This window comes from Sylvia atricapilla, chromosome 19, assembly GCF_009819655.1.
Source record: "Sylvia atricapilla isolate bSylAtr1 chromosome 19, bSylAtr1.pri, whole genome shotgun sequence".
Lineage (NCBI taxonomy): Eukaryota > Metazoa > Chordata > Aves > Passeriformes > Sylviidae > Sylvia > Sylvia atricapilla.
The window spans coordinates 8,292,938-8,311,518 of NC_089158.1; the positions used below are offsets into that span (position 1 = coordinate 8,292,938).

Consider the following 18,581-nt stretch of genomic DNA (forward strand, 5'->3'; position numbering starts at 1 on the left):
TTTCAACTACACTTTGCAGAAATGACAGGCTGGCTATTAATTTAACAGATTTTATGAGTCCTTTCCTTTCTAATTCTTCTACCTGCCTGTGACAAGGGTGTGGGGACAGAAGCCCTGACCTGCCTTGTCCACCTTGCTCCCACCAGTTCCGTTTCAGCGGAGGAGGCGATGCCGGCTCCAAGGGACCCATGGTGTCGGCACAGGAGGCACAAGCCCAGGCCATCCTGCAGCAGGCCAGGGTGAGTGCTGCCAGCTGGGGTGCTGAAGGTCGTGGTCCTCACACAGGGCACTGTTAAATGTGTTTTTTTAATCTTTTCTGCCAGAGTTGGGATTAAATGCTCGAGAGATGGTCCTGTTCAGACTCAGATGTTTGTTAACTCTTATTGATGTTACAGCCTCACAAGTTGTGAGTTCTGCCACACTTTGAGCTAACAGACTAGAAGTGGCTTTTATTTCCCTCTCTACAAGGTCTTTTAAGGGTAAATTGTCCAATTGAGAAATGACACCTGAATTATTTTTTACTTTTAACCCAATAAGCAACCACCCGCAATGCGGATTTTGCTACCCAATTACAAAATCCCACCCAGACCTGTGAAGAAGAAGGTGAAAAAGAAGGACTCAGCCTCTGCCCTAAATCCTCCATCTTGCTTTATATCTATATTACTATATTCTAAACCCTTAAACTCGAAAGTTTTCCACCCTGTGATATCACACACTCCTATCCAAACCCCACACCCACATTCCCAGGGCTGTCACTCAATTTTGGGAGCCTTTTCCACGGCCTCAGGTCACTGCAGTGTTTGCTGGGGGGTTAGTGCCTGTCAGCACAGAAAGTCTGGAATTCTCAGTGCCCAGGATTCCAACAGGGTGACTCTCAGCAGGTGCCTGCAAAAGCAGAATAAAACCTCTCACCTCCCTGCATGCTCGTCCTAGGGCTGGTGGTGGGACTTCTCACCTGTGTGATTTGGGTTTTTATTGACAGCCAGAAGGCTCCAGCTGATGGAAAACTGGGTTTAATTTCCTGCAGACCCCTGGCAGTGGCCACACAGACCTGCTGGCTTCTGTGTATTTGTATTTTGAGGGTCCCTATGAACAGCTGGAGGCTCAAAGCATTTTGTCATTTTTGTATGGTTTTCCCCCCAGTAAACCCTAATAATGAAACCAATGTCACAGAGGGAAGCTGTGCCCAGCTCCCAGAATCTCAGCAGGCAGCTTTGTAATTTAATGTATTTATTTGGGAATACACGGTGACTATCCCTGGAACATTTCTTTCCTCGGATGACCTTATTGATTGATGTCCAAATCATCCCTGGCTCGCTGGTGGAACAAGACTGGCACATTCCCAGTGCAGCTCCTGTTCCCTGCCTGGATGGACACCTCAGTGGAAAAGGCTTTGCACTCATCTGTTCAAAATAGAACTTCATTTTCAGCCAGTGGAGCTCTGAAATTGTTCGTCCCTGGGTGCTCGTGGGAGCTTTCCTGAGCACGGACATTAAAATCCAGAGCTGCAGGAGGAGCTGGGGGAGCCCCACAATTCCCAAACTGCTCTGTTTGAGCCCATCTCACCCCAAAGAGACAAATTCTCTGCAAACACACCCTTACCATGAAGGAGAAAATGTTTTTAGGGTGGCAATTCCCAAAGGGTCACAGCTTTGGGGCTGTTTTATTTGGGGACAGGTCCAGAGCCCACGCCTGGCTGCAGCTGGGGTGTGTGGGTGGAGCTGCTTGGTCACTTGCAGGCTTTAACACTGGATTTTTTGGGGGCTAAAATAACCTAAATTTTTTTCCCAATATAATGCAGATTATTATATTTATTGTCATCTTTATAACCAATATTATTTTATTTTACAACTCTATTAATTTCACCCTTAGATGGGGTAAAATCCGTTGGGATCCCCCCCCATTGGTGGCACCTGCCCCTGTTGGGTTTTTCACGAGCTGTTTGCCTTAGCTGGGAATTTTCTGCTTTCCATCCAGCTCCCCTTTTCCAAAAGGAAAAAAAAAATATCCTATTTTACAGATTCAGGCAGAGTCCTGATGCCCCCAGCCACTGCATTTTCCTGTCCATTAACCTTGTGCTGCCAATAATGTCCTGGATTATGTTCCTGGTGTTACCTTGTCAGTCTTAATTTCCAGCCTGCCCAGCGTTTTTCCATCAGCATTTTATTTCCCTGGGAAATAGGGAGTTTGACCTGATAAACGCTTCATGAGAAGCATCTGCTGGCTCCAACTCTTTGCTTTTGTTCTTTTTTTTTTTTACCTTCTGCCTACTGAAAATTGGGATTTACCAAAAAGATAAAGAACCTCCTCTCTTCATTCAAAGCCCCTTTTTAATTTAAATTATCAAGTTTGGGGGGGAAAAAAATTAAAACCCAAATAAATCCTGGGTAACTTTAGGACTGCAGATAAAAAGCGTAACATTTCTAGAAAGGACAAAAAAAAAAAATCAATTCTTTTGTGAACTTCACCATTTTGGCTGAAAACCATGACGCGGAGAGGGAAATAAATGTCTTTTTTGTGAGGAGCTACAGGACATGACAGGACTGGAGAACAGTGTCCTGCAGCAAGAATAACCTTTTTCCTTTTGTGGGTCTGTTTCTCTTGTTATCACTGCTGCTAATTGCATTATTAGGTTGATTTATCCCCTTAAAATTTGGCTTTCATTAGGCACCGAGCGTTGTCGCAGCCAGCAGTGGTTCAGAGCATCTCCCTTTTAATGGGGTGTTGTAAAAAGATGCCACAGAACCCAGCATTTGTGCAATATTTCTGCCATTCCAAGCGCAATCACTGGGTAGATTTTTAATTACCGGAGTACACAGATAATTACAGCGCTTTGGAAGTGTTGGATTGTCACGAGGGAACAAATTGTCTGAGGGGTGTTTTTAAAGCATGGCCCGGCTCCATTTCCCACCATGGAAATTACTGGGTTGATGCACAGTTAACACGACTCCTTAATTATGGAGCTAAAAGCCCCCTGTGTTCGGGTTGAATTGGAGCTCAGTTTGGAGGATGTTAAGTAGTAACCAAAAAGAAATAACAAAAAAAACCTACAACAACAAAAAACAAAACAGAGAAAATTCCACTAAAATTGAACCACCAGGACAATAAAGAAAGACAAAAAAAAATTTTCTCCTGAACAGAAGTGGGGTCATAAATAATTTTGTCCTCTCAGCAGATTCATGGGCAGTCCAGGGGCTTTTATAGAATAACAGAATGGTTTGCGTTGGGAGGGGGCTGAAGGCCCAGCTCATTCCAGCACTTCCATGGGCAGGGACACCTTCCATGATCCCAGGCTGCTCCAAGCCCTGTCCAGCTAGGCCTTGGACACTTCCAGGAAGGGCTCCAGGGGCAGCCACAGCAAATCCGGGCAAGGAGAAATGGTTTTCCCATCGGAAACCCGATGAAGAAATTGTTTTCCAATGGGAAACCCAATGAAGAAGTTGTTTTCCCATTGGAAACCCATTGAAGAAGTTGTTTTCCCATGGGAAACCCAATGAAGAAGTTGTTTTCCCATGGGAAATCCACTGAAAGAGTTGTTTTCCCAATGGAACCCAACAGCTGTGGGCCAGCGCCTGGAATTCCTTGGGGATTTGGACATTGCTCCAAGGGTTTGTGGGCTGGGGGTGTGGAGGGGGCCGTGGCTGGTGGCACAGTGGTGGCCCCCAGTGACCCCAGTGTTTGTCCTTTGCTGCAGCTGGCACTGAGGGGACCTGCGGGGCCCATGGGCCTGACGGGGCGGCCGGGCCCCATGGTGAGTGCTGGGACTGGGACTGGGGAGGGATGGAAGTGATGGGATGGAACTGGAGGGGATGGAATTGGGGAGATGGAATTGAGGAGATGGAACGAGGGAGTGATGGAACTGGGGATGGAATTGGAGAGGATGGAATTGGCGGGGATGGAACTGGGGGGGGATGGAACTGGTGCTAATGGAATTAGGTGTATGGAATTGGAGGAGATGGAACTGTAGGGGTGGAATTGGGGGGAGTGTATTTGGTGGGATGGAATTCGGGGCATGGAATTAGTGGGATGGAACTGGGGATTGATGGAACTGGGGATTGATGGAATTGGGGAGATGGAATTTGAACAGTGGAATTGGAGAGGATGGAATTGGAGAGGATGGAATTGCAGGGATGGAATTGGAGAGATAGAACTGGGGACATGGAATTGGAGGGGAAGGAACTGGAGGGATGGAATCGGTGGGATGGAACTGGGGAGTGATGGAATTGGAGGGGATGGAGCTAGGGAATGATGGAGTTGTGGGGATGGAATTGGTGGGGATGGAGCTGGGGGGAATGGAGATGGGGAATGATGGAACTGGGAATGATGGAATTGGTGAGGATGGAGCCAACCCAGCTCCCTGTGGGCTCTGGATCCATGAATGGCTTTTCCTTAACGTGGTATCAAGCTTCCCTCTGGCTGTCTTGAGGAGAAATACAATAAATCCTCTTCTCTGTCCAAAGGGACCCCCGGGCAGTGGAGGACTGAAGGGAGAAGCTGGAGAAATGGGACCCCAGGTGAGTGTGGAACTGGGGGAAGGAAGGCTGGAGCAGCCTGAGAGGCTGTTGGGAATCAGGGATTCAGTCACCCTGGGCCAGCTGGAAGCAGGGAGCTGTGGGAACACGTTTGCCATGGAAATGTCCCTCAGGTGTCCGAATGCAGGCTCTGGAATGGCTTTAAACCAGCAAAACTCTGCAGGTCCCTTCCTGGAAAAACACCCCTGGAGGAGTCCTGGGCATAAAAAATAATCTGAAGTGTGGAAGATTCACTAATGCTCAGGATATTGTTCTTCCAGGCCTTAAATCCTGCATTAAGGGAAAGTTCCCATTTTTTGATGGCAAGGGAAGTGATTTATGGGACGCATCTCCACCACGTGCTTGCAAAATCTTCCTCATGGATAAATGGCCACAATTCCTGTCTGGAGATGCTCAGTCCTGACCCTCCCCCGTGTGTTTGGAACCACAGGATCTGCTCCAGGGATTCATTTTGGAGCCCTGGGAGCCCCAGCAGTGCCTGATGTGGGCACTGGTCACTTGTGGGTCTGCTCGTGGTCCTTTGAGGTGACATTTCTTCCTCTCTCCTCGATTCCTCGCAGGGTCCACGAGGCATCCAAGGCCCTCCCGGTCCAGCAGGAAAGCCAGGCCGCAGGGTGAGTGTCCTGGCAGCTGTGCTGACCAGGCAGGAGCTGCAATTCCTGCTGGAAGCTGCTCCCGCTGCCAAACAATTCCTCAGCACCGAGGGCGTTGCGCAAGAGCCGGCCCTTGGCCAGGCTGGGCTCAGCCAGGCTGCATCCAGCTGGGAGTGCACAAACCAGGGTGGGAGCTAAACCTGGGAGGGCACGGGGATGGGAGTGAAAATCTGGGAGGACAGAGGGATGGGAGTTAAAATCTTGTAGGACAGGAGAATGGGAGTTAAAATCCCAGAAGACAGGAGGATGGGAGTTAAAATTTGGGAGGACACAAGGATGAGAGTTAAATCTTGGAGGACAGAAGAATGTGAGTTAAAATCCCAGAAGACAGGAGGGTGGGAGTTAAACCTAGGAGGACACAAGGATGGGAGTGAAAATCTCAGAGAACAGGAGAATGGGAGTTAAAATCCCAGAAGACAGGAGGGTGGGAATTAAAATTTGTGAGGACACAAGGATGGGAATGAAAATCTGGGAAGGCAGAAGGATGGCAGTTAAAATTCAGGAGAATGCAAATGAGGAGAGCTAAAATTTGGGAGGATACAAACCAGGATGGGAGTGAAAATTTGGGAGGACACAAATCAGGATGGGAGTTAAATCTGGGTGGGCACAAGAGTGGGAGTTAAAACCTTGGAGGACACAAGGATGGGAATTAAAATTTGGGAGGACCAAAATGAGGATGGGAGTTGAAAACTGAGAGGAGGCAAAAAAGGATGGGAGTCAAAATTTGGGAGGATGCAGGGACGAGAATTAAAATTTGGGACACAAATGAGGATAGGAGTTTAAAACTGTGAGGGCAGAAATGAGGAGGAGAGTTAAAATCTGGGAGGGCAGAACCCAGACCCACTTCTGCCTTCCCTGAAACAGAAACTCCCATTTCCATCATCGTTAGCATCCCTTAAAACCTGCTGGGAGATCATTTTTCCACACAAAACCCATCGGCAGTGGCCCATGGAGTGGAGTGGCTTCGCTGCCATTTGTCTCCCACCTCTCTAAACACAGAGCTGGGATTTTTCCCTCCCCTGCCTGACTTGAAACCTTTAATTTAATCTAAATTTAACCCCTCCCTCTGGTTTAAGTGACCCCTCTCCCAGCCCTGGCTGTCCCTGTGTCACCTGTGGGTGTGACTTTGGTGTGTTCTCTGCTGCAGGGACGAGCTGGCAGTGACGGCGCCAGGGGAATGCCAGGCCAGACAGGACCAAAGGTAACGCCGGGTTTTTATGGATTTGGGAGATCTGCACCTTCTTTTCCAGCAGGAATGAGCTGAGGGACTCATGAAGAAGGAGCCCAGCTTGGAGCAGGTTGTGACATGCTGAAGAGGCTCCTGTGAACTCCTGGAAGTTAAAAGAGACAAGTTAAACACCCTCTTGGAAGGCAGAATAGAATTTTTTCTTTTCTTTTCTTTTCCTGTCTCTTTGGGTGTTTTTTTTTTTTTTTTTTTTTAATGCCACGTTTTTTAATCGCTGGGTGAAATACGCTGCAGCTGTAGAACAAACACTTCAGAATCCCAATTATAAAAAGCAAACACCAAGGAGTGGCTGGAAAGCCTCTAGAGTAGAACCACCAAAAAAAAACCACCTCTGAACCGGGTGAGGAAACGGAGATGTGGGGAGGAATTTTAATCCCCAGTAAATTTTATTTATTTTTTATTATTTTTTTAATTATTGGAGACAAAATCCCTTCATTCCTCTGCGATCTGCTGGAATGACCAAGCGGGAGAGAATTCCTGCTCCTGCTGGAAAGGGAAGGCAGGGAAAGTTTGCCCAAGGAATGGTGCCTTAGATGGTTTTTAGCACTTTGTTATGGAGATAATTAAGGCTGGGAGAGATGAGGGAGGTTGGAGATGGAGCAGGGAAAACACAAATCATTTACCTGGGAAGTGCTTTAATCAACGAGGCTGTGCCCTCCCAGGGGGGGCTGCCAGGGAGGAAGGGGATGGAAAAACGAGGGAATTCCCTGTGAGCTCAGGCAGGGAGATGCTCCAGGAGAGGGCTGGAGGTCAAACCCCACTGCTCAATCCGCTGAGAGGTGAAGGAGCTGGGAGAGGGAGGAGCTGTTTTAGAGAATCACCTGCCATAAATATATAAACTACACGCGGTTTGCTCCTTTACAAGGAAAAAAAAAAAAGGGATTTTTCCTCTCTCCTCGGTGTTGCTTCATTGGGTGTCACCCAGGATTTGCACCTCTCTGTGTCCTCTCTGCTCCAAGGGGCTGAGGCATTCAGGAAAGAACTCCTCCCTGTCCAGAATTTATTATTTAGCTCTATTTCTGCCCTTGGAGGGATGTGTGGGATGGTGGGAAAGCTCAGGGGACCCGCTGGCAGGTGTGGGGTCAGCACAGTTCTCTCCTCGTGGTCCTTTAATTCCACGGAATTAAAACGAAATAAATCATCACATTAAGGAGAATCTGCCTAAAAGAGACGTGGAAAAGTCACCCAGAGAAACTCTGAAATCCACATTGGAAAACATTTCAAACTGGGGGAAGAGGGAAGGGTTCAACTCCGAACAACTTGGAGATTTTAGTTCCTTTTTTCCTTGTTTTAACCCATAACTTTGAGATCATCTGAATGAAAGGGAAACGTCTGAGGGAGAAAAATCTCTCCCTCCTTGACACAGCAAGGAAACAAACGGGAAGGGTGTTCAAATACAGCTGGAAATACGGGTTTTTAATCCATTTTTGCTTTCAGGGTGACCGAGGCTTTGATGGCTTGGCTGGTTTGCCTGGTGAGAAGGGAAACAGGGTGAGTTTTCCTCCACTCTGGGCTGGGATAAAACCTTGGGAGGAGGAGGAGGAGGAGGAAGAGGCTGGGATGAGGCACAGGAGAGGATCAATGTCCCCAGCAGCATTCCCATCTCAAAATCTGCAAAAAAAAAATCCCCCCAGGAATGCTCCAAATGGGAACGGGGAGGAAAAAAATCACCTTAAAAGTACAGCCTAAAAAAAAAAAAAAAAAAAAAAAAAAAAAAAGCAAGAGGCAAAACCCGCTGGCGGGTGGGTGGAAATTGCTTGAAATGATGATGTGTTCAAACTCTTGGGTTTATAATTTAAAAAATTGAGGGAAAAAGCAAACGGGGAGAGGCGGTTATTTTGGAGGGCTGGGAGCAGAGGGAGAGGCAGCTCTGAGGGCACGGGGACCTCCAGCACAGAGAGAAAAATCAAATCACCAAATGGCTCATCACCATTCCCCACTGGTTTCCATATTGCCACAGGGTTTGGAATTTCTCCTGAAGTGTTTTCTGCCTTTTTGTTTTTTGTTTTCGTAGGGTGAGCCGGGCCCCCACGGCCCCCCAGGGGCTCCTGGAGAGGATGGAGAGAGGGTGAGTCTGCCTGGGGATCCAGAATTCCTAAAAAAAACCTGGAAATGAGGAGCAGATGCAGCATCAGGCTGGAGCTCCTGGTTCTTGAGCCTTCCCTGGGAGGGGAACAGGGCAGGGAGATGGGAGATGGAGTGAGGAAAAGGATTTGGCTTGAAAGATTTGGTCAGGAAACTCAGGTTTTGTTAAAAAAAAAAAAAAAAAAAAAACCCAAACAAAAAACCCCACCAAAAAACCCAAAAAACCCCCACCAAAAAACGAAATAAAAAAAAACCAAACCAAACCAAAAAAACCTCCAAAAACAACTCAAAAAAAAAAAGACCCCAAACCCAAAACAAAAAAAAAAAAAAACAAAAGCCAAACCAAAACACACCAAAAAACCAAACCAAAAAAGCCCCCAAAACCAAACCAAACAAACCAAAAGAACCCCCAAGAAACCCCCAAAATAACAAAAACAAAACCAAAAAAAACCCCAAACCCCCCAAAAAACCCCAAAATAAACCACTCAGTGCCCCCTACCCCCAAAAAGAACCCCCCCCCCAAAAAAAAAAAAAAAAAAAAAAAAAAAAAAACCACCACGAGAAAAACATGAAGAAATGATCTCTCTGGATTTTCTAAAACCCAGAGGATGGCAGCACCCAAACCCAGAGATTTGGGGAGCAGGAATTCCAGCCAGAGGCGGGGATCAAAGATTAAACTGTTCCCTTCTCCTTCACTCAGTGACGGAAATCCTTTAGCAAAGCCCAGCCGAAGGGATCACAGCTCTGGTTTTAGGGCAGAGCTTGAAAATGCTGAGATTTTCTTGTGATTCAACCTGAGGAACCAGCTCTGATCCCTCCCCACGATGGTTTCTTCCCACTTTGGGGCTGTGTGTTTTCCTTGGAAGTCTCAGGGCTGGGGTGGGTTAATTAATTATGGTGTAAATGAAGTTCTTTGGGATTGAGCTGGACGGGGAAGGAGGAGAGGCAGAACTGGAATCCCAAAAGGGAAAAGAAATTATTCCAGATGTGCAGGAGTAGGGAGGAGAGCAGGGATTGATCAGCACGAGGAGGGATAAATCCTCAATTTCCAAGGGTTGAGGGAGCCTCACGTTTGGGGTGATTTCAAAGCAGCTCAGGGGAAAGCACCACCGGAGAATTTTGGGGTGTCCAGCAGGAGATGGGAGAGGAGGGATGAAGGATCCCATTTTTCCTGGTTTATCTGAGCTCCAGTTTTGCCAAATCCCATCCCCACCCTGCTTTGCCATCCAGTTCAGTGTGAGATCTCGTGGTGGTTGTCTCACCTGCCCTGAGCTGTGTCTGGTGGCAAAATCCACCTTCCTAAACACCAGCAGGAATTCTGACCTGTCCTCAGGCCTTTCTAGTCCCTGGTGAACTCAATTTTAATCCTCAGCCTTCCAAGGTCAGTCCAAACCCTCCCAGTCCTCCAGGGGAGCTGCTTTTCTGGGTGAATATTATTTAAAAAAAGGACAAAAAGCTCTGTGAGGTGACTGAATTAAAACCAATTTTTTTTTCTGTCTCTTGCTGCTTTCTCTGCTGCTGCCCAGGGAGATGATGGAGAAGTTGGACCCCGAGGTCTTCCTGGAGAACCTGTGAGTATCCCCTTCCTTTGGCTTCTGCTTGGGGCAGGGATTCGGGGTGGAAAAGGCATTTTTAGGGTGAAAAAGTCGTTTTTTAGGGCTCTCATGGGGCAGCTTCACCCTGAGATCCTGCAGGGATTGAAGTCAGCTTGAACAGCTGGAGAGTGGCTGTGCTGGAATAACTCTGCTTTGCTAATTTTCATTAATGATTTTCATTTATTTTCGCTCCCACAAAGGTGGGAGTTCTTTTGTTTGTTCGTTTGACTGGGGGGATCTTTGGTTTTCTTGGATGAAAAAGAAAAAAAAATCTCATTGATTTTGTTTGCTCAGAAAAAAATCCTAACTGTAGATGTAAAACTTAGATTAGTGTCACATTTTTCCTGCCTGTATCCTTCTGCCTGGTTTGGGATTGAGGTAACCAGGGTGGAGGAGAAATTACGTGTGATAAATAGATACAAAATACAGTTTTTGTGAGGAAATTCCAGTGAGAAAAGGGTTTTGTCTCAGAGCAGTGGCATCCTCAGAGCTCCCACACACTTTGCCCTGGGCTGTGGCACAAACCTCAGGATGAAATCCTGGCAGGATTGAGCTCCAGGAGACTTTTATATCTGACTTCAGTGGGGTCAACACCCTGCACAAAACCTCCTCAATCTGCATTTTGCCAGCTTTTGGACCCCACATGCTGCAGAGCAGCTGGAGGAGGAGCTGGGGACTCCTGGTGTCAGTGGGGACTGAGGAGATCTCAGTGGCCTTGGACAAATTCTTTGGACCAAAAGGCAAAGAAATGCTTTCAAGGAGAACCCCACTAAAAAAATAAAACCACCCCCAACAAACAGACAGTTGGGCTACCAATTAAACACTCTGAAGAAGCATTTTTCCCCCCTAATATTGAATATTTTTGGCAATGCAAACTCTGCTGGTGATCTCAGTGGCATTGGACAAATTCTTTGGACCAAAAGGCAAAGAAATGCTTTCAAGGAGAACCCCACTAAAAAAAAACAACAACAAAAAAAACCAAAAAACAAAACAAACAAAAAAACCCGACAAAAAACAACAACAACAACAAACCAGTTGAGCTATCAATTAAACACTCTGAAGAAGCATTTTTCCCCCCAATATTGAATATTTTTGGCAATGCAAGCTCTGCTGGTGGCTGGCTGTGGTGCAGTTGTTGGCTGCTGGTTTCCTCCTGGCTGCAGTTCCCTTTTGTTGTGGAAAGAAGAACGTGATCCATCATTTCTCTCCAAATCTCTGCTTTTCCCCTGCTCAGGCCCAGCGTGGTGGCCTGAGATTAATTGATGGGAATTGCTGGACACAGTTCACAGGAGAGAGGGAAGGGTTGGCATTTACAGACTGGCTGGAACTAAATTATAGACAAGACGTCTGATTAACTTCTGGGAAAGATTAATCAACTCAGCTATCTCCTTAGCACATGTCCAAGCAATAAATTATGGCTTATTAACTTCTTAAAGGCCTTTATGTGCTCAGGTAACACAGCAACAAAAGAGGAGCTTAAATGAGGGTAACACACGCAGGGAAATTTATATTTTTTGTCTCAGCAGCACGAGTAAAAACCTCTGGGATGGCCAGGATTTTCTTTACAGGGAATTTTGCTGTGAATACAAACACCCTAAAGCTGGAGGTTTGTCTTCTCTGCCCTCAGCCAAGAGAAGGTCATTCCAAGTGTGGCTGAAACCAGTGGTGGGAGCTTCCAAATGGGTTTTCCTTCATCCTGCTCCATTTCCTTCCAGCTGCCTTCACCAGTGGAGTTTCTGCTCTGGATTCATGCAGGGCTTTAGCCCAGGAGGTCTCCAGTGGCTGGGATGGACCTTTGGATTCATCCAGTTCTTGCTGGAAGCTGCAATTTAATTTTATTTCTTTTTGCACGATCTGAATCCCCACGACCTCCAAGACAAGACATTTCATTAACATCTCCTCCTCCGCCCTGTAACATTTCATTTCAATTCCTCAGCCCTCTCTGCATCACAAAAAAGGAGGCTGTGGGATATTTGGGCAGACAGATAAAACTGCCCATCAATCAAGAAGGATTTTCTCTCTCCTCCATGGCAGGGATGGAGCTCCATCCATCCCAAATTCCCGGTGGGGAATTGGGGCAGTGCTTTAAAGCTGAGCTCTCAGTGAGTGCTCATCCCTTTCCTTTCACTCCAAACCTCCCCGAGGGCTGGGATTTCCAAAGATTCCCTTTGCAGGAATACAAATTCTCCTGCCATGTTTCCCTGTTCCATGTGATGCTCCAACCCCACCAATTCCCCCGAAGACAAATCTGGTGAGAAAGGCAGGGATGGAAGGAAAACACCAGGAGAGCAGAAATCCTGAGCTGTTAATGCTAGAAATGTACATTTAAAAATGTACATTTATGGGATTTTGTCTTCGCTGAGGTGTGTGGATTGTCCGTGACAAAATCTCACTCTGGAGGGAATTTTTTTGGGATGATCCATTGGTGTTATCAGGTTCATATTTCCCAACTTCCCAGCTGGAATGACTTGGCAGCAAAGAGTGTGGGTTACAGGGTTAAACTAATGAATTAGGATTAAATAATTTTAAAAAGAAAAAAAAAAAAAAGTTGGCTCAAAGGGAACTCATTCAAGGAAAAAATGTCTGTATTATTTAGGTTTATAATTGAAAAGGGTCTCTGCCCACAGGATTCTCTCCCAGTCCTTTCAAACCCTGCAGTGTCCCCTGCTCACAGAGGAATTCTAACCCTGGTTTTTCTCCCCCACAGGGACCCCGAGGACTTTTGGGCCCCAAGGGACCCCCAGGACCCCCAGGACCCCCGGTGAGTTCCTTGCTGCCCTCCCCAGAGCCTTCCAGCCCCCAAAAAAACCCCTGTCATCCATCCCAGCAGCTCCTCCAGCCGCATCCTTCGCCACATCTGGGCAACAAAAAGCAGCAGGATCCACCAAAAAAAAAAAAAAAATAAAAAAAGAAACTAAGAGTCTTCCTTGTCCCCCATTTCCAGTGGTGTCACGTCCAGGCTCAGCAGATTTGCCCCACCTGAGTAAATATTAATGCCTTGCTCAGGCTGGAGGGGAGGAATGAGAGTTATTAACACAGTGCCTTTGCCATTAACTGCTGCCTCAGGGCTCTGAAGCTGCTCCTTCGGATTCCAGGCCAGAGCTGAGGCTGCAGCCTGTGGGATTTTATCCAGGGAACTCATCCCTGGAAGTGCTGATGCAGGGGCTGTCCCTAAATCTCTGCTGCTCATTGGAATCCCAGACCTTACAACCCCAACCCCAAAGCTGGAGGGGTCAGTGTTTAATGGGGGGACGTTTTGTGGCCTCTCACCCCTCCTGGGATGTGGGGACAACTTTTTTCTGTGAGCTCCTGGCGCTGCTGGAATTTAATGAAGAGGAATTCAGGATCTGCTGCCAATCTCATCCCCCACGGATGGGATGTTCCACCCCACAGCAAGAGATTTTTTTTGTTGTTCCTGGAGAAAAGGAGGCTCAGGGGAGTCTTCTTCTCTCCAAATCCCTGGCAGGAGGTTGTGGTGAGGGGGATCAGTCTCTTTTCCCAAGCCACAGGATGAGAGGAAAAGGCCTCAAGCTGCTCCAGGGGAGGTTTAGGGTGGAAAAAAAAATTTAGGAAAGAAAAAAATTTCAGGAAAGAAACAATTTCAGGAAAGAAAAAATTTCTTCCTGGGAAGAGCTGTCAAGCAGTGCCCAGGGAATGTGGAGTCACCATCCCAGGGACGTGGTTTGGTGGTGAGCATGGTGCTGGGTTAATGCTGGATTTGATGATTTTTGGGGGGTCTTTTCCAAGCTGAACAATTCCATGGTCCTGAAATGGTGGCAGGGGCACATCTCCGTGTTCCCCTGTCAGTGAAGTGCTCAGGGAGTGTTTGACCCCGGCTGGTTTTTGGTTTGGCACCAGCAGCACAGCTCTGACACCTTCAGCAGGCAGGAATATTCCATTTTCCTTCCCCACTCCCTGTGGGATGAGATCCAGCCAGGATTCCCTATGCCTGCTGCTGGTTGTGCCTCCCAAACAGGTTAAACCAAAGGGGAAAACCACTCAAATTGCTTCTAAAAATTCACCTGGATTCATGGAATTGGCTGCTTTACCAAAGACCTTTAGGAAATTATTCCCTTTCAGCATGGTCCAAAGGCTTCTTGATTTTTTTATTATAATTTTTATGGCGATTTCCCTGCTTTTTTGGTGTGATATTTTTCTTACTGCTGTGGTTTTTAAATCCTTTCAAAGGGTGTGGCTGGCATGGATGGACAAACAGGCCCCAAAGGGAACGTGGTAAGTTCTCCCTGCAAACTTTTACAGGCAGCTCAGATTTTCTATAGGGCAAAAAATGCAAAATTCTGTTAGATGACGTTCATTAATCGCTTTTTAGCCTGGTCTAGATTCCTACCAGAGCCCGTGAAAAGCACCAGGAACCTCTTCCTGCAGCAAATAGATGTTAATTTATTGTAATTTCTGAGGGAATTACACATTATTTCTCCACGAAAGATGAAACATTTTCCTCGAGATGCTAATGAATATCAAAATAGAGGCATTTAACTCAGAGGGGAAAAAAAAACCTTTCTGTGCCTGGGATGGGATGGGTTGGGGTGGAATGGGATGGGATGGGACGGGACGGGACGGGACGGGACGGGATGGGATGGGATGGGATGGGATGGGATGGGATGGGATGGAGTATGATGGATTCCCTGGACAATAAATGCAGAGCTGGCTGGTGTTAGAGCCTTGCTCAGCTCCTTTGGGCTGCAAATCCTCAGAGAGGGGTCATTGTGCCTTCAAGTCCCTTCTCCCCTTCCTTTTCCCAGTGGGAAAAGCAGTTTCCAGGAGCTCCTGGTTACTGGGAGAAGGTCAGAGAGGGTTCAGGGAGCTGTGGGAGGTGTGGATCCAGCTCAGGAGTATCCAGGCAGTTGGAACACAGGGATACAGCTGGGGGAATCCAGGAATTGTGGTTCCAGCTCCTTCCTCACCCTAACCCCTGCCCTTGTCTCCTCACAGGGCCCTCAGGGCGAGCCAGGGCCCCCAGGACAGCAGGGGAACCCCGGGGCTCAGGTAAGGACAAACCTCCTTCTGCACAGCTGGCAACAGCTGGGGAGGGTTCAGCACCACAACTGGCTCCAGGAACCATTTCCAGCCCAAAAATCTTCCTGCAGACACTCCCAGGGTGGGATCCCCCAGTTCTCCAGGAGGTTCTCTTTGGCCAAGCCACATCCTGTGTGTTGATGTTTGACACCTCACTGCCCAGTTCCTCCAGAGCCCGGTGGACAATTGGGATATCCAGGCTTTTTCCCATGGGAATCCTGCTCCTCGGAGCATCCTTGTGTCCCTCCTGGGCTGAGCCTGGCTGCCCACAGCCCATGCAGCTCTCTGGACATTTTACTGCCCCTCACAAGACATTTGGGGGATGATTTGAGCTGAGGAAACCCCCAGCCCTCACAGGCACTAAAATAATGCACATTTGGAAGGAATAATTTGCTCCTTAATGAGCTTAATTTTATTTCTTTCTCTCTTTTGGTTTTTTTTTTCGGTTTTTCACAGGGTCTTCCAGGTCCACAAGGCGCCATCGGTCCCCCAGGAGAGAAAGTGAGTTGAAATTCAGCTCTGGCCTCCCTCAGCCCTGGATTTGCATTTTGCTCCTTCAGCTGCTCCTTTGCCCCATGTGCAACATCTGTTTGCAGCCGTGGCCATGAAAGTCTAATGCCTCTCATTCCAGACAGAGGGGAGATCAAGGCAGCTCGGGTTACCTCTAATTCATCCTATCTGCATTCATTTCCCCTCTGAGGAGAAACATTCTGAAGGCAGCCTATGGTAAAACACGAGGAGAGGATTGAAAATCGTCTTTTTTTTTTTTTTTTTTTTTTTTTTTTTTTTTTTTTTTTTCTGTGGGTTTGGGGAGTCTGAGTGGGATGATAACGGGAAGAGCCCATGGATCCTTCCCTCTGCCTCTGATTTTCTGGCTGTCCACGTGTGGTTGGTGCTGGCCTGAGACCAGCAGGATTTAAAGGAGGAGAAGTTTCCCCCAAGATCTGGGAGCCAGCAGGATTTAAAGAGAGAGAAATTTTCTCCAAGATCTCAGGGATCAGTAAGATTTAAAGGAAGAGAAAATTCCCCCAAAAGCTCAGGAACCAGCAGGATTTAAAGGATAAGAAATTTCCCCCAAGATCTCAGGGACCAGCAGGATTTAAAGGAGGAGAAGTTTTTCCTCCAGAGGGGTCCTTCAGGCTTCTCTCAGCTCCCAGAGCAGGGACACAGTGTGTGTGTCCCTGTGTGTCCCCTCCTGCTCGTTTGGGGCGGAATTATCAATAACCCCACCAGGAAGGAGCACACTGACAGCTCTGTCACACCATGGCATGTGAGAAATCAGCAATTGCTAATTAAAAGGTGCTCACTGAGCAGTGTTAGATCACCCAGTCCACTCAGGTGAGGCAGCTCCTCTTTTTTTGCCATTTTTCACCCCAAAACGGGCATTTCTTGGTCCCGTGAGCCCACAGTTTGATGTCCTCACCTTGTCCTCACCAGCTGTGTCACCAGAGGACACAAAAGAACCGCACTCACCTGTCAGGATGTGAGATAAAAAGGAAGAATGGTTTATTTGGGGATCTCGACTTATATAATTTTTAGAATTTGATCAAGGATTGGGAGATGAGGTTACTCCCCCTTTGACCCCAGTGGTCAACCTAGAACTCCATCAATTTGTCTTTCCTCTTGGAAAGAATGTGTTATTTACGAAATATCAGTTATGTGTTATTCACGAAGTATCAGTGTCTTTGTTGTTACAAGTGTGAAAACTCCAAGTCTAAGAATGTAAAAACATCAGAAGGCTAAAAAATAAAAACTCGGGGTGCAGCACCCCAGGATTGGTACCTGGAGCTCCTGTGAGGCTCTCCCTGCTCCATCCCGCTGAGTGTGAGGTGCCAGCACATCCCAACGTGCTGAAACGCCGGAAAAAACCCAGATTCCCTACAACCTGTGGCAGCTTTTTCCCATCTCTGCAGCCTCTCAGAGCTGGGAAAAGCAGGAGGTGCGGCTGGGAATCCTGATGGATTTTTCTGTTTGGTTTTTCAGGGCCCGTTGGGCAAACCTGGTCTCCCTGGCATGCCTGGCGCTGATGGGCCTCCGGTGAGTGCTCCTTTCCATTTCTGCTGGGAATGGGAGCCCGGGCTGGGATCTGAGCCCCTCGCAGCCCAAAAAAAGGGAATGGGAAGGTAAAAGCAAGAGAATCCGTGGATTGGAATAAAGGCGGTTTAATGTGGAAATAAAGAGAGTTTAGAGTGGAAGTCAAGAGAGTTTGATATGAAAAAAAGAGAGTTTGATGTGGAAGAAAAGACAGTTTAATGGGGAGGAAAAAATGTTTAATATGGAATAAAAGGCTGCATATCCTCCATACATGTATATATGTATTTATACTGTATATATATATGTATATGGACTTATAGAGGATATGCGTATATGGGATAAAGGTGGTTTAATATGGAAATAAAGAGAGTTTAGAGTGGAAGAAAAGAGAGTTTGATATGAAAAAAAGAGAGTTTGATGTGGAGGAAAAAAAAAAGGTTTAATATGGAAGAAAAGGCTGCATATCCTCTATACATATATATAAGTATTTATACTGTATATATATATATGTATATAGACTGTATAGAGGATATGCATATATGGGATAAAGGTGGTCTAAGATGGAAATAAAGAGAGTTTAGGGTGGAAGTCAAGAGAGTTTGATATGGAAGAGAGTTAGATATGGAAGAAAAGAGTTTAATATGGAAGAAAAGACAGTTTAATGCGGAGAAAAATGGTTTAATATGGAAGAAAAGGCCGCTTAATAAAAAAAGATGTTTAATATGGTAAAAACCATCATCCTGCAAGGTCAGCTCGCCCTTTTCGGGAGCTGGGATCAGTTTGGGAAGCTCCATCACGGCTTTGCTCACTCTGGGTGTTTCTCACCACCTTTCTTTCCTCTCTCTTTTTGCTCCTCCTGTGCTGTGGATGCAGCTCCCGAGGCAGGGATGGATCCAGTGTGTGTTTTTTTCCCATCCCAGCTCTGCCCTGGGCGCTGTGATGGGGCAGGTGGGGATTACCTGTCAATGTTCCAAATGTTCCGTTCTCAGCAGCTTCCCCCTCTCTAAAACCGCTTTAAACGTCATTTTCTCCTCGCTGTAGAAATCAGTCTCAAAAAACCCCCAAAAAATCACTGGCCTCTCAACCCAATCTCGTAGTTCCCCATCTCAGGGAGACATTCATTTAAGGATGAAAAAACAAACCAAACCAAACCAACCAAAATAAAAGTAATAATAATAATAATAATAATAATAATAATAATAATAATAATAATAAAACAGACAAAAAAATTTAAAAAATTTAAAAAAAGAAAAAAAAGAAGAAGAAAAATTACGTTTCCCACCCTGGGATCACCATTCCTACGGGGGGCACTTGGAACATCCAAACAATTGTTAGCTGAGTCGACAGAGCAGCTCTGGCAAAGCCCAGGACATCCCTAAATCTGTAGGTTTTGATGTGA

At 46.7% G+C, this 18,581-nt stretch overlaps 1 protein-coding gene across 1 annotated transcript in view; it reads left to right on the plus strand.

Moving 5' to 3' along the window:
- Positions 1-18,581, plus strand: part of COL5A1 (collagen type V alpha 1 chain) — a 137,006-nt gene that overhangs the window by 77,308 nt on the left and 41,117 nt on the right. Inside the window, 13 exon segments of the mRNA XM_066332902.1 lie at positions 147-239; positions 3,695-3,751; positions 4,461-4,514; positions 5,093-5,146; positions 6,333-6,386; positions 7,869-7,922; positions 8,446-8,499; positions 10,043-10,087; positions 12,819-12,872; positions 14,300-14,344; positions 15,065-15,118; positions 15,605-15,649; positions 17,132-17,185. Of these exon segments, the coding sequence (XP_066188999.1) occupies positions 147-239; positions 3,695-3,751; positions 4,461-4,514; positions 5,093-5,146; positions 6,333-6,386; positions 7,869-7,922; positions 8,446-8,499; positions 10,043-10,087; positions 12,819-12,872; positions 14,300-14,344; positions 15,065-15,118; positions 15,605-15,649; positions 17,132-17,185 (717 nt within the window).